Genomic DNA, 16,574 nt, shown 5'->3' with positions numbered 1-16,574 from the left:
AAAAAAGTTAGAGGTGAATGAAGTGAGCGTGGTCCTCAAATTCATAAAACATTGTCAAAACAGTCTGAAAACAGACCAGCCTTCTCCAGACCTTGCGAATGATGATTGGAATAACTTGTGTCAGTACCGACAGGAAACCACTGAAACTGTCAGAACCTTCTCCAGGGTGGGCCAACTAGACAGATTCTAGCATCAATGAGGTTTTGGTGGATGCATCAATGGCAAAGTAGTCTTGACCAGGGTTTTATGAATGTTGTTTTATAGTAGCTTTGTAGAATTCCATAAAACTTAAAATGTTACTTGGTAGAGATGGCCCACAGCAACTCACGAAGAGCAACTGATTCCGATCAATAGCGGTGCGGCTTCTTCCTCCTTCTATGGATGCTCATGATTTCACAGGCAATCGGTGATAATTTTAATTATCATAGCAACAGTTGCACATCCGTGCAATTTTCAAAAGTGACATTTTGAAAAATTATAAAATCTTAAATTTAACAGATGCGTCGAAATATATCTGATCGATTGGTGATAAAGTTATTATTAATGTTATTAATGTTCAAAATCTTTCATAATTTTGTTACATGTTCCATTTTCGGTTTCCACAAAGTGTACCACCATATAGAAATCACAGACGCAGTGCTACGTCAAAAAACATAATAAAGTCCTTTCAATACGAATACATTTCCAAAAGATTCAACCAGAGATTATGAGAAAGAACGCGAGATGGAAAGAAAGAAGAAAATATGGTAATGGAATTTTAATACCCTGTGTCAAAAACGGTGTTTTGTTCTCTTATAATCTATTGTCCCTCTTTGGGCCATTCGACTTTTTGTCCCGCTTTGAATTATTTGACCTTTCGTCCATTCGAACTTTTTTCCATTCGACCATTTGGATATTCGACCTTTTGTCCATTAGATCATTTGTCCATTCGGCATTTTGTCCCTTTTTGAACCATTCCCCTTCTCATCATTCGACCTTTTGTCCATTCTACGTTTTGACTCGGTTGTGATAATTTGACATTTGGCCATTCGACCTGATGTACCTTAAACCTTTTGTCCTGTCTACCTTTTGTCAATCTACTTTTTCATTCGACGTTCTGTTTTTCGACTATTTGTCTGCAACCTTTACGGACGTATATACTTAATACGTTCAGTTTGATGGCTCCATGGATTTATTTAGCTTTAGATAATAACAAAAACTGCACATGTTCGGTACTGACTACATGGTCACTGACAATTGATGTGATTTCCTTTGAAGATCATTTTTAGCTCGATCGAGTGACGGAAGCTGTTTTGTAAAAATCGCCATATAGTCGAAGTTTTGCAGCACTGAATTCAACAAAGGCACCGTGCTACCGCCAGGTGATTGATTTAATTAGCTTCAGTTCATATTTGTCTCAATAATTGAAGGTTTATTCAAGTCATGAATGACCCAAGAGTGAAAAGTAAAACATCTAGAAGGTACAATTTTCTTGACTTTTCCTTTTTTGTGGAGACTAACGTTTACCCATTTAAACTATACATTACGTACATTTATGAAAGGCTGCTGAAAAAAAGTTACAAATAAGGTGCTATATTGACTTGAATTTTAAACTGAATCAGGGAGAAGTTATTTTTGATCTAATCTATATGTTTTTATAATCAAATTGTTGTGAAATATGCCAGAATCCTTTCATACACATCAATCTGATGTGACTAGATATGTCGTATGCTCAGTACTAAGAACATGTTGATTGTGGCCACTGGAACCGGTATCGGAAACATTTGGAATAGATTACTAGTCACATATAATCAGGGAAGTTCGTAAAATATTCGTGGAATAATTTTTTAAAACATCAATCTAATGTGAAATTAGACTGGCCCACAAAAATAAAGAATAAATTTTTCACGGGCCAACCCCGTAATTTGTTCGTTTAGAAAACCATTAACTGAAAGTTTCAGATTTTATTTGATTATAAGATGAGCTGACGCTTTTAGTTTGAAGTTTATATTGAAAATTTGGATAAAATACATGTAAAAGTGACACCCCTACACTCTTTCGATCATAATAAAATTTTCTTATTCTCGATTTGATTCAGATTTTCAAAACTTGTGGTTCAAACAATGAGTTTCAACTTTTCTAATAACTGCATCATGAATCCAGTTAGTTTTATTGAGATATTCGCCTTTGAACTCATATGAGCATTTTGTATAGGAACATTTCCACAAAATCCCCTGTATAAACATTAAACCAAAAGCTCTGGCCCGTGTTATATCAAAAACAGCTGAAACATTCAGAGAGTGGTCATCTCACCTAAATGCATGAGGTGAGACGACCACACTCTGGATGTTGGCCTTTTTATTGGAAATCTAGTTGATACGTTGCCTGTATTTTGTTGCAAACACAACAAAAAGCACGTATAAATTCAAGAATGAAAATCTCCTTAATACTAGCTTGAAACGTAACGCTGTCTTTAGCTAATTTGTTTCTTAAAGTTTAAGATACATGTTCTGAAATTCTGAGCTTAATCGAGTTTGTTGAACCAGTTCTATGCACGAAAGAGTGAAGGAATGTTATTTGAACTGAACTATGAACTTAAAATCAAAAGCGCCAGCTCGTGTTTCATCCGGATGAGCTAAAATTTTCAGAAAGTGGTGTTCTCCCCTAATGGCACAAATCTGGGGGTTGGCTCGTCTAATGTGACATGATGTGTCGCATGGTTAGTAGAGTGATGCAAAATATGAAATTTTCACGCCACAATACTTAAACGATCCCAAATCGGATCCTGACTAACCTCTCAAAATTTGAACGCATTTGGTGAGAAACTGAGATGGCACAAACCATTTGAAGTTTGTATTGGAATTACTATGGTAAAACCAAGATTTTTGTTCATGTCGATAATTCACCATATCGGTCTGCTTCAAAGCTTTCAACTGTACTTGTAGGAAATTTTCCCAGCTACAACTTTGCTCAAGACCACATTTTGATTAAATGTAAGGATCGAAAGTTATTAATGGTTCAATGCACTAATGTCTTATGATCATGCTCAATCAACTGCTCAGCAGGCAACATTGGTGTTTCTGGGGCGTTGAATAGGACACAAAAATCATGGCTACCATGTCACACTGCAAAATACAGTGTTGCCTACAGAGCAGCTGCTTGATCATGTCATAAGTTTACCAATCTCAACGGCGCCGGTGGTGTAGTGGTAAGCGTGATTACCTCTCACCCCAGCAGGCCTGGATTCTTCAATCCCAGCCGGCGCCGCCGGGATGTTCTGAGGCATAACATCTCTGATCACGCCTTCCTTCGGATGGGAAGTAAAGCCGTTGGTCCCCGGTTCATGAGTTGATGGGTCGATAGGTAGGGTCCAGGTGTGGGAGCTGCCTTCCTGGCACGTCGGTAGCATTGGTGCTCAGCACGGAAAACAAAATCGACGGAAAAAACAAACCAAAGGAAAAAAAAAAAAAAAATTTACCAATATATTAAATAATTAATAACTTTTTCCTGTCTCGTTTTACATAGAAACGATATTGAGCAAAGTAGTAGCTGAGAAATTTTTCTATAAGAATGGCTATAGAACGGTTTCGCAGCTTAATATGGAAAAAGACTAGAACGCAATGAACAAAAAGTTGAGATTTCCCATAGTAATTTACATGTAAACTTCAAATGGCTTGTGCGAAATCGGTTTCTTACCAGATGAGTTGTAACTTTGGGAGGCTAATCAGGACCCGATTTGAAACCATTTAAGCACTGTGGAGCTAAAAAGTCAAATTTTGCATCAGTCTGATGGCTAGTATTATGTAAAGTCTATTGTGGCCACCGGAGCCGGTGTCCGGTACATCCAAATTTGGTAACTAAAGGCAGACAATAATCATTTATCTTCAAACAGACATTGTCTCTATCTCTCTTAACTATTTCTTATATAGATTTGTGATATATGATGCAAAACTTGCATAGGTGTACTGTGGCCAAAAATGACTACTTCCGGCATCTATTCCTAGTAGCAAACCGGGTCAAAATCGATAATATCGACCATAATCTGAAAATTGAGACTTTAGCAAACCGTCTGACTATAAAAACAGTTGATAAAAAAAAACCATTACTAAAATTCAGATTGAAATCCGGGTCAATGTGACCCGTTGACAACTTATTCCATCCAAAATCAAACAACCGAGGATTGTTAATAAACGAGAACAGTGCTCAAGGGTTTTAATGATTTACTCAAATGTTCAAGAATGTGTTAAAATATTCTAAAAGACAGTTTAGCTAAGTCCAAGTTTTTCAAAAACTTGTCTAAATGAATGTGAGTTAGCAATTATTAGACTTTTTGAGTTGTAATGATTCTAATTTTTAACGTATTATAAGCGGAATTCGTGATATAAGCACAGTTTAACACAATTGTTATTTTACCACAAACATCGCTTATAACGCGTTACAACTTCCTAGTCTGTGACTGAACAAGGCTTAAGATAAATTATCTGGAAATATATATGAACTGCCTTTACACTTAAAAAGCCATACATTTATAATATTTAAAAATCTGGATTTGAAGCAGTATTTTTTTATGATAAATCGCGACCGATTTTTGACCAATTTGTTTGTGTGATCCAGTTGTATTCATATTAAAGCAGGCAAATTTCGTTTTACCATTTTGTTTAAATAATCATAATGTTATATTTTGCTTTTAAAATGCAAATATTTGATCCTTATTCTGAGCACCCCAATATATCCACCGTCAGAAATATGGCATTTATCCCAACAGGTATGTATGTAATTAGGTTTCTTTCGCTCTGCCACCACTTGATTTATTTTAAATTATGTTCCATTTTGGATTCCACCCCTCGATTCTGTCTCCTAAGCCAGATGTGTAACAAATGATGTATGTAAATTGTTTTTTGATTCATATGTTTAACCTTCTTGCTGTTTTCCTCATCCAACTGTACCAAAATAAAAACAAACCATCCTATATTCGAACGATTTTTGACCACCTAATACAATTTTGAAAACAAATCGCTCTTTTCCTCAATAGACCAGCACAGTATTATTACGACCTCTCCAAGATTCTCCCCTTAGTGGTCAATCAGCACAAACTGTTGCATTAGAATCTTCACAGTCGAACTCAGGGTATGACATATTTTTCTCTTAGTTTCTAAATGTTGTGCGTAACACGCTATTTTCGTTTTTTTTTTGTTATTGTACCTACATTGTGATTCCGTATTGATTGGATTTTTGGAAATCGTTTTGATTTGCACCACACTCTCTATGCTTTGCAATTGGCGTTTGTAATTTTTGTTGTCAAAACTAAAATCGCTGAATAGTTTCAATCTATTAGAGGTTGGAACTTTTTAGCGGATTAATTCGGTGACATACATCAACAGATGAGCAAGGGAATACACTTTGGGTAGCCCACGGAACATTAATACCGAAGTAGTTTTCCTTTTTAACGGTATGATGTCCTACTGGGAAACTCTTATTGTTTGAACAGCATCAAATCGATTTCAGTGACCAGTTGCTTCTGTTGATGCACACTGGTGAAACAGTTGTTGAAAAATTCACCAAGCAAAAATATACGGATGAACATTTCAAACACTTTCGACCGTATGCTTTTCCATGCATAATGAATGTTATTAAGTCTCACCCATCTTCCCGTACCACTTGTCTTCGCATACACCTACTACTGACGATGACGACGGTTGTTCTTCGCCATCCGACGATGCATGGTGTATGGTATTTCGATGGTTTTCATTTGGTTGTGCATTTATACGTACTTCTATTGTGCCGGTGATGTGCCATGTATCGTCATAGTCGACGGCAACCGTATACGGCAAAAACTTCCAATCTGGAAGTTCTGGTCCAAGCAGAATGGACGAGGATCCTCGACTGCTCGGTAACCATCGTGGAAGTGAGAGAGGGACCGGACGATGGGAGAGAACATATTTTGAATAAAACGCGGAGTGGCTTGATATGGGGAAACATGCTGTTTATGATTGAACCGGGAATAATCGTGTTGATTGGAAATTGAATGGCCGGTGGATGGTTGATCTGATTGATGGAAAGGGTATTTTAGAGAAGAACTAGTGTGATGAACATGATTCCAGGAATGGAGGCAACCCATTACAAAACATGGCTGCATGGATGTCTTTCCTATAGGTTTTACATGTGTATGTGATGGGAGTTGTGTGATTGGGACTGATTTTAGGAGATTCAAATCATTTACGGAACAAGGGTTGTGGAGTTGGAGTAGGAGTCTTGGAGTCAAAGTTGGACACATTTTTAAACATAAGGAGTCGGAGTCGGAGGCGAAGAAATAGTACCGACTTCGACTTTGACTGTTATGAATAAATAATTTGAAACGTGAACCTAATTAGGTCCACGTGCTACTTTTTTGGCTCATGATTAATTAGATTGAAATCGAATGGCTATCACGAAAACTAAAATAATTCGCCTGAATCGTGATTATTAAGATCTACTCAGTTCAATACGTTTAACGTTCAACGTTTTTATTTATATTTTATTATTTTTAGGTTTCACATTGGCATGATGTATCATAATAATTTTATTCCAAATTAATACGGCGAATTAGCCACATGCCAATTATATTCTCACAAATTCCATAGCAAAACAATATTTCCATGTTAAGGTGGTCCAAAAAATCTTCAATACTAGACTACCATGCGACTCCATTGAATTATAGCGACTATAACATGGTCACGACGCATAGTAGGCATCGATTTTTTGGACCAACCTAACATAAAAATGGTTACCCTAATAATAAAAAAACGGGTCTAATATCTTGCAATAAGGAACAAAACTACAAATTCTGAGAACCATAAGATTATACCAATATTATGCCTCCCTCCGAAAATACCGTATGCGTGATAATGTTTGCACCATCATCGTACAAATAAGGTTCCCGTTTCACCTGTGCATACAATGCCTTGGTTTTCTTTGCATGCACGTTCACGTAACTTATAGCTCATACCGTAGTAGGCTGTGCATAAAAGAAAATGATTTACTTAGTTTGACAGTTGCACCATGACGAAGTGGCAGCGTTATCGTGATTTGTCCCACGTGCAAATGTCGCAAAAAGACATTTCAATCGCCGTGGGAGTGTCCCGGTCCGGTGGACCATCAAAAGGGTTTTAGACCGAGAAAAGAAAGAACAACTATCCGTGAAGGTGGACACAGGTCGTCCGAAGTCAGCTCGGGTTCCGAGGGTTATCGCTGCTATCAAAAGGAAGATTCGGATGAATCCAGTGCGTTCAATAAGGAAAATGGCAAAGGAACACGGGATCAGTGACTTTACGGCATGGAAGATCGTAAAAGAAGGTTGCGGGGCGAAGTCGAGGGCACGGAAAAAAACTCATATGATTACCAATCGCATTTTGAACTACCAAGAAAATCTTGAACTTCCTCAAGCGAAAAAATCCGGTAATCCTGTTCGCCGACGAGAGCATGTATACCGTTGATCCCGTATAAAATTCCAGAACCGACCGGTATATAAGTTCTTTTCCGGTAAACGACGTGGCCGACGAGCGCAAGAACGTGTATCTGACCAAGCATCCTGCTAGCGTTATGATGTTTGGATTGATGGCTTCCGATAGCAAAAAAATGGACCCGGTGTTCATTTCAGAAGGCGACAAGGTCAACACGGAGGTCTACATCGGGATTTTAAGTAAGTATGTTCTTCCGTGGATCAACCCACACCTTTTTGCTTGCTGAGCAGACACTCGGCGCACTGCACCACCTGAACCACATTACCAAATCTCAAATTTCTGGATTAAGTCTGGGGATAATTAAGTCTTTCCAACGACTACATTTTGACACATCTGTACAAGGAGTCATTTATTACAGGTTTCCAAAAACAATATCGTATTTTTTGCGACAAGAATTTATTATGGATTTCATAAGATTGAGCTATGAAAATCATTTTGTCATTTTGAGGCAAATAATTTCATAAAGTGCGTCGTACGAAACTCATTGGAGACATTAATGCTGCTTGCTTTCTATTTCTTCTCCTGGGAGGTGATTTAAGTGTCGATGAGCACAACAGCTGGTTTTACAGGCAATGCTGCATTATTATTGGCGATGTTTTGCAAGATTCATTTAAGCTGCAATATGTTTTGCAATTTCAGTTCCGGAGAGGAAAAGCGTCTAAGTATTCTTGGCCTCTCCGCCACTGATGGGCACTGCAAAGCGAGTGGCAGCTCTTGGCCGAATACAAATCGTATAGAGCACCACAGCCACCCTAGTTGTCCCAGAAGATGGTGGTGCCGTCACCGAACACGCGATCCACTTCGGCTCCTATAGGACATCCTCTGCATCCTGAAGCAGGCAAATCTGTATATTGTGGTGGCACAGCTGCTACTGAATCTGCTAGCTGCAAATCAATAATACCATGATGAAAATGCACGATTGCCGTATATCTTTGATTGCATTGAAAAACAATGTACATACGGGTATTATGAATTCATACGAAGCATATGAAAGTGGTTTGGAATCAGATTTTCATACGTTTATACGATGGTGACTATGAAAATCGCATCTATAATTTCCTCAGTGTAGGGTTAGGAGTACCGTGAAGCGGGGTAACATTGATAGTTTTTCAAAGTATATTCTAAATATTTTTACAGCAATGAATGTTTTTTTTAACTGAGGATTTAGTAGATTCATTAGTAATATGTTTAACGTAAATTATTGAATTTGCACTATTGTTTTAGTCTTATAACTAAAAATCATTATTTTGATTTGGGGCTACTTTGATAATGCTCGATGAAAGTAGAAAAACATGCGTGAAACTCAAACAATTTAGTTAAACAAAAAAACTTTGAATGAGTATATAATCAGAAGCATCATAAGCAATAAGAAGACAACATTGAATTTGTGATGGCTATATCGGAAATACATTTCACAAGTGCTTGTTTGAGTACCTTTTCGAACAGGCGAAAACAAGATGTTTTTTGTTAAATATGTTTGGAACATATGTACACATACTATATAAAAACTCTATACGATATCAAAGGCAATACCCTAAGCTATAATATGGAACAAATGTTTCCAATTCGGAAAAAGTGCAGAGAGTAAATTTAATTATTATATTCTACTATCAAATTTACCCGCATTATCAAAGATATCCCGTTTTACGGTACTTCTAATTAAATTAAAAAAAGATATACATAATTCGTTTGTATCACACATTTTTACCAACATCAGAGCATCAATCATCCACTTGAAGTAACAGTTAAATCTCTATATCAAGGTACTTTAAAGTTAACTTTAAAAAAAAATCCGTAAAATATCATTTCATTTTCAGTCTTTTGTGTTTTTTAATGTGTTGTAATGCAGATGGTTAGTTAGTTATGTATTTACGTGTATTTGTTGAATATGTTCATGAAATAATTCGACGAATTCAAGGTAAAGCGATGTTTTCGCAATTATTCATTTTGGGTCGAATGGTTTCAATCACACTTTATTATATATATTATTGCTAGCATTTTTGCTATACATTCTTTATAACTACAATTATAGTGCATGTCCAAAGCAGCCAAGCATTAAGCTCTCTGATATTCCGCCATTCCGTGGACAGTCGATGAAGCACAGTTATAGTATATACGATAAACGAAGCATCAATCTTGGGTATGGTTTAAGTATAAACTTTCCCTTCTTTAAATCTAGATGTTTCTAAATCTTCCCGTAGGTGTGAACTTAGACGTCTTATTTTATCCGATCTAGCTGAAGTATGCAAATATTTTTCAAAATTATCTCTAGCTTTCTTATTGTTAAGTTGTTTCTTCTATCAAAAGAAAACTGTCCATTGAACAATTCGGTCTAACGAGCATAACACTAGAACAAGTGAATGTTATCCCCCCTTGTCCCCACCAACCATAAATCTTCTCTAACACCCACATATCAATACTTGCAGTGAAACCATGAGTCCGCGGATATCCTCGCAGCCAATTCAAATCCCAGAGATTCCTCCTTTTCGCAAGCAAGCACATTCTACTATGCACTCACCGGTCAACCAGAGCCCGCAAAACGTTTCTTCGGCGAACGCTTCCCCACCCAGGATACCGGAAATTCCTCCCTTCCGGCCGCGCATCAAATCAAAGGAGTGGATGCCCAACATCGAGGTGAGCCGACTAAAGGTCAGTTTTGAACAAGCGGACAGTACTGTACTAACCCGTGTGGATGCACTTTTCTTTCTATTCTCTCCTGTTCATGGTACTATCATCGCATTATTTGTTTTTTTTTTCGTTCCGTTGATTATCATCCACTTTGACATCTCATTGAATAATGGTAATGAATTGCAACAAAAAGCACACCGAACACCATCTCACGATTGGGCCTAGTGGAGGTGCCGAGTGGGCGAAACGTTTGAAGGCGGCAGACCCTTCAATTATACACAGAAGCACCGACTGTATTGTAGCGAAGGTAACTTGCAAAACCAGCTTGGCGGCGTAGCCTTTTTGGACTCGGTGCTGTGTGTGAATTCACGATTTGGCCCAAGAGATGATCGCAAAATTAAAAATTGATTCGTCGACCGTTGCACTTGAAGGCTATGCTTTGAAATTTATTAACATGTTTTATGTTTTACCTTGCAGCGCAACACTGCTTAAAAATACATCGAATAACTTGTCTGTTTGATTTGCTGTCAAAATTGATACATACTGAAATCTGCATGATTGTATCGCAAAGCACTTAAAGTAACTTCTGTTTTTTTTGCTAGACACTTACAGTAACAGTTTTATATGTTTTTATTTTCAATCATGACATGCCTATCAAATTAAAAAAATGCAGAATTACCACTTAATCAATAATTCTAAAAACGTAAAAACTGGGGGAAAAATTCGGGGGAACTGTCATGTTGGCAAAATAAAGCTAGCTTTGAAACACCGTATACCTAGGCTTCACATTTAACTGAGTTTACTGTTTACATCTATCTGTCAACATGTCTTTGCAAAATATATTTTTTTCCGTTTTTAAACTGCACAAAACTATACTTTATTTGCATATACTTTTGTTTACTGTATTTCAAGTCGCAAGCGTAGTTTGAAGATACCTTTTATTTTGACTGAAATTAAAAAGGTTGCGAGGTTAGAAAAATATTAGCAATTTAATAATTGGATTTTCTTGAAAAATACAGACGTCTTCGCATCATGTCATTTGTCAACTATTTACGCCTAGTTGGAAGGAAATTATTCAGACCAAACCTGCTTAATCAAACATTGCACAGTGGTCCAGGAAGCAAAATTAGGTGGAATAAATTAATAACTCGAAAAATATTAGAGATAGCGTATTGACGTCTTCTAAACATTTTCTTGTGAGCTTTATTCGCGTTGGTTGCAAAAGTGTCCTAAACGCCAAATTCTACCAGCAACGTAATTTGGCCTCTAACTTTTTTATTTCAATAGATAGAGAAATTAAATGTTCTACAAAGTTGTGAACTATAAAAAACTAGAAAACTTTTTTGAACATCGTTTTTGTCTATCTCTTTTATATTTGGAGATATAAGCCATTTAAAAAAACAAAAGCCGAAAATCAGATTTTCTGTCATATTTTATTTAAATATCACTTTTTTGGCCTACTATGTTCAGAACGATTATAGTTAATTTTAAAATACATATTTGCTCCAAAGACACTATACCAGTACAAGTCTCCTGTCAAAAGTTATCGTCAGTTTTGTAGTCTTTTAGCTCAAATTTTCAAGCGTAATATTTCAAAATGGCGCAAGTACAACCGATAGTGATACATATCACTTTAAAAAGCATATCAAGAAGTACATTTTAGCAACTTTTGGTGAAGGTAATTTTTGATTTTTTTAAATAAATGCACTTTGAAAATAGGGGTTTTTATTCCATAAATCTACATTGTTCGGACTTCTTTCGAGTATCAAAGAACCAGATCGATGATACACTATTTTGTGAATACATTTATATAATATATAGCATATAATCTTCAAAATAGCATAAGAAATGGAACCCAAGCAAGACTGCTAATGCCCTTAACATAAACAAGAATATTATTTATAGGTATGCGTATTTCATACACAAACAGACGAATTTGAAAATTTTAATCAATCATTCACTGCGGTATGAGTTAAAGCAAGCGTTGATTTTTGAGACGCTGAATTGTTCATTTCAAAACGTTGTAAAATGAGAAATGGTATTTTTTTTTCAAGTGCTTTCATTATATTAACTCAGATTTTATTTATCAGCGATTCGTTTGGCCGATCTTACCCTTCTTCTCATGAACGGAGATAAGGTAAAAGATTTATTGGAATTTGTAAAGAAAAAGTGATATTTAAAAAAAATATGACAGAAAAACTGATTTTTGGCTTTTGTTTTTTTAAATGGCTTATATCTCCAAATATAGAAGAGATAAACAAAAACAATGTTCAAGAAAGTTTTCTAATTTTTTATAATTCACAACTTTGTACAATATTTAGTTTCTCTATCTATAGAAGTAAAAAAGTTAGAGGCCAAATTACGTTGCTGGTAGAATTTGGCGTTTAGGGCACTTTTGCAACCAACGCGAATAAAGCTCACAAGAAAATGTTTAGAAGACGTCAATACGCTATCTCTAATATTTTTCGAGTTATTAATTTATTCCACCTAATTTTGCTTCCTGGACCACAGTGCATTGTTGGCTTTGTACAGCTCAATGAAGGTAGAAAAATGAACATGACTGCACTTTTCATCCTTATTTTCTGATGTCATCCAGATGGTAACCGCAAAAATGATATCAAAAAAATCTCACAACTTTCAAATCTAGTGATTAAAAAGCTGTTATCGGATACGACAAATTTTCATCCATTTAATGGTTGTGAATGAAAATACTGTGCAACTCGACTATCTAGGACATTGGCTCACTACTTGACTAGCCTATTGGTCCCAAGCAAATCGATTAACGTACCCCATTCTAGCCGAAATTCTAGTACTGCACAATGTTTGTTTTGATTTGCCATGAAAGTTACAGATATAATGAGAGGTCCGTAGATTTTCCTATGTTTCGAGGGGTGCATCGATTAGCTTGGAACCGAAGATAAATAGTACCAGAGCTGAGCCAAAAAGTTGAGCATGTTTCTTCGGGACCTACTAGTCTTAGAGTTACCTCTATGATATTACTGTCGAATTTACTCTAGGACCCTCAGTAGGGGAAACGCTCCAATAGTTGCGATACGTTAAAAGCGTTAGGTTCCTACCCAAGTAACCAAAAGTTCTGATAAAAGGCTGTTTATGGCTTAAGCAGCTTGGTTGAAGGTGGTGTATAGAATTCTTAGCAGCCTCATTTTTAAGTCGTTATAAAACCTTGAAAGTTCCGGTAATTCTATATTTAGTTCGCACTTTTATGAAAGTTATATCTAAAGGCAAATATTAAATGTGTATTGATTTATCAGCATTATAGTAGTAGTAATGGAGCTGTTTGAAGAATTAAACCCAGTTCTTCTACGTGAGAGTCTCAGCACAATCCGCTACGTCATCTGATATATATTAAAGTGAGCTGTTGTCCCGCCTATTGTTGGAGTTTTCTTAGCCACCTGACTGACTTGAATACGAAACACAACACTTTGATGAATTTTAAATTGGTGTTTGACCGCATCATATTCCATCACACTTGTGGCGCAGTGGTGAGCAATCGTAGATCGCATGCCCGAATACACGGGTTCGAAATCAGGAAATTACTTTTTATTTTATTTTTTATAGAATGTTGCATAAATATAAGAATTATGATTTATTCGGGCCACTGATCATTTCATATTTACGTACATTTAAGTTTGTTACAAATAAAGTCTTGTGTGGATTGCTTCATGTGGCTTGAAAGTTCTGTCGCAACTTTATTTGAACTTTATGGAACTTGAAAGTTCTGTCAGAACTTTATTCGAACTTTATGGAACTTGAAAGTTCTATCGGAACTTTATTTGAACTTTATGGAACTTGAAAGTTCTGTCGAAAGTTTATTTGAACTTTATGGAATTTGAATGTGCTGTCGGAACTTTATTTGAACTTTATGAAACTTGAAGGTTCGGTCGGAACTTTATTTCAACTTTATGGAACTTGGAAGTGATTTTAATCGTTGAATGCGGAACTTTTGGTTACTTGGGTATAGTTTGCATGGAGACTCAATATACAACTTAGAACGCTTCTAACGTACCGCAACTATACACAGCAAAAAAATAATTTTGATATCACGTCAAAGTGGATGCACTACAATCATGTCGAAAATATGGTTTAATATTACTTGCTAAAAAGGACAAAATTATCATTAATACAATGCATGAACTGACATTCCGCTGCTTTTACTGCATTTGTTTATTTATGTGGTCATAAACATTACATGAAATTTTCGACATGATTGCAGTGCATCCACTTTGATGTGATATCAAAATTATTTTTTTGCTGTGTAGGAGCGTTTACTCTACTTGTTTAATTTTTTTTTTGAAAAACATTCATTGCATTATATATAAATAGAATATACTTAAAAAAAACTATCAATGTTACCCCGTATTACGGTATCAATAATCACTTATTCGAGCAGTTTCAGGACGACCGTCAATCCCAAAATTTTAAGAAAATGAAGCAAAAGTTTGCAGTAGTTTTAGGCTTAGCCTTAATAAATTCCTCTTTTCTTGAGGTTATAGAAAAACATATCTTGAAATATTGCTCCGTTCGAGGGGTATGAAAATTTAATTTTAAACTGCACGAATGATGCGATTAATCTAGCTCCTACACACAGCAAAAAATAATTTTGATATCACATCAAAGTGGATGCACTACAATCTTTCGAAAATTTCATGTAATTTTTATGACCACATAAATAAACAAATGCAGTAAAAGCAGCGTAATGTCAGTTCATGCATTGTATTAATGATAATTTTGTCCTTTTTAGCAAGTAATATTACACCATATTTTCGACATGATTGTAGTGCATCCACTTTGACGTGATATCAAAAATTTTTTTTGCTGTGCACACTTAGAAATAACTGCCTTTACACGAGACGTAATCCATAATGGATGTAAATCATGGAACGTAAATAAACATTTCATATCAAATTAAGTGTTTTCCAACCGAAACATAAGCAACTCGACAAAGAGAACGTTTGGTTGCATTGATTTTCTCGTTTCTTTCAACTGGTTCTTATGTCAAAGAGGCCGCTTACATGTGTCGGTTTCAGGGAACCGACATTTACACGATTTTTTCGTAGTGTGTTGGGTAGATTTAACAGACATGGCAATCCAGTATTTTGCGATCGTTAATGAACGCCGTGAGTGCCCATGAATGTGACGTTCAAGAAGGAGAAAATATTTACTTGTTTTAGTCTTGGCAGGCTTAATATTTTATATATTCGCTTGATTTTGTTTTTGGTTGTATTTACAATATTGTTGATGGATTAGATTCAGATTTCTTTATTAAAGAGACCTTCATAGTCAATATTGTTGATTGCAAAGCCTACATAGATACAAAAATGTAAATATTTTCTACGTCAAGAATTATTATTATTATTTAGCTTTATAAGGAGGCTTTCAGCCTTGGGCTGGTTCGCCTCCAACTTAAGATACGTCAAGAATGTCAAAAGGGCACTCAATAAAACTTACTTGGCAAACTTATCGAGCGCAGAATACTGGATACGTTGGATACCATATGCCATATAACAGGAAGGCACCATGATAGGTCTATATGGCTATGACTGGTTAATCTACACTCAAAAAAATTCTACACGTCATCATCATGTGTCTCACACTTAATTTTGCGCTTATTGTGCAACACATCCATTTCATGTGTGAATCTTATGCTATGAATCATGCCTGAACACTATGGATTTGAATTGTGACACACTAGGATACTATGTGTCTCATATGGTGATAACAATACACGCAGGCAACAAAACTTATGAATTTTAGCCACAAGAAATCAGTATGAGTTTCATTGATTTGCCTTATGAAAAATAATGATTTTATGCCTCAGAAAGTCCCAGTTGTGCTGACTGGGATTGAACTCAGGCCCTTTGGGGTGAGAGGCAATCACGCTCACCGCTACACCATCGGCGCCGCTTCCGCAACTGATTTTGTAAACAATAACTTCAAACATCAACTTGTTTGGCCTACTACAGTGTTACCAGATTCATAACGAATATACTTTGTATCCGCGATCCCTCGGATACAACATATACCTTGTTGTTCGTGCAAGTGACATTTACCGCCTTTACCCTAAGTAATAAAATAGTTTCTATTTTTATCAATAGATGTCACCATTCAATGTATATGTAATTGACAATTAGTTTAATCATTATGTTATGTATAATAAATAAATGAACTGAATAGTATCATCTGCCTCAGCCATGGCAGGACGGACCAAATCATCATCACATTTTAATTATAAAATCACAACGTACAAATCGGGTCCTATCTGTGAGCGATCACTAGTCAAATTTTACAAAATATTTACAAAATTAGACGAAATCATGTTCCTCCGGATATATCGTATATTTGTTGCGCAAACTAAAACCATCACCAGATAGGGTAAAATTTTCCCAACCTTGAGGTTGCGTGCGGGAAGTAATTTTTGAGTTAAAAAGCTTTAAGTAGTTGAGCAAT

General features: G+C 36.0%; 1 protein-coding gene across 2 annotated transcripts in view; it reads left to right on the top strand.

The window, feature by feature from the left end:
* wwk (white walker) overlaps window positions 1–16,574 on the top strand; it is a 76,162-nt gene that overhangs the window by 55,075 nt on the left and 4,513 nt on the right. For both annotated transcript variants that reach the window (XM_065228171.1, XM_065228170.1), the window contains 4 exons: window positions 5,012–5,106; window positions 9,511–9,618; window positions 9,905–10,112; window positions 10,300–10,413. In XM_065228171.1, coding sequence (XP_065084243.1) covers window positions 5,012–5,106; window positions 9,511–9,618; window positions 9,905–10,112; window positions 10,300–10,413 — 525 coding nt within the window. The remainder of the gene's footprint in view (window positions 1–5,011; window positions 5,107–9,510; window positions 9,619–9,904; window positions 10,113–10,299; window positions 10,414–16,574) is intronic.

The sequence above is a fragment of the Ochlerotatus camptorhynchus genome, unplaced genomic scaffold, assembly GCF_037179485.1.
Source record: "Ochlerotatus camptorhynchus isolate MF236.1 unplaced genomic scaffold, CSIRO-AGI_Acam_v1.1 ptg000284l, whole genome shotgun sequence".
Classification (NCBI taxonomy): Eukaryota; Metazoa; Arthropoda; class Insecta; order Diptera; family Culicidae; genus Ochlerotatus; species Ochlerotatus camptorhynchus.
This window is presented reverse-complemented; position numbering and strand designations above follow the sequence as displayed.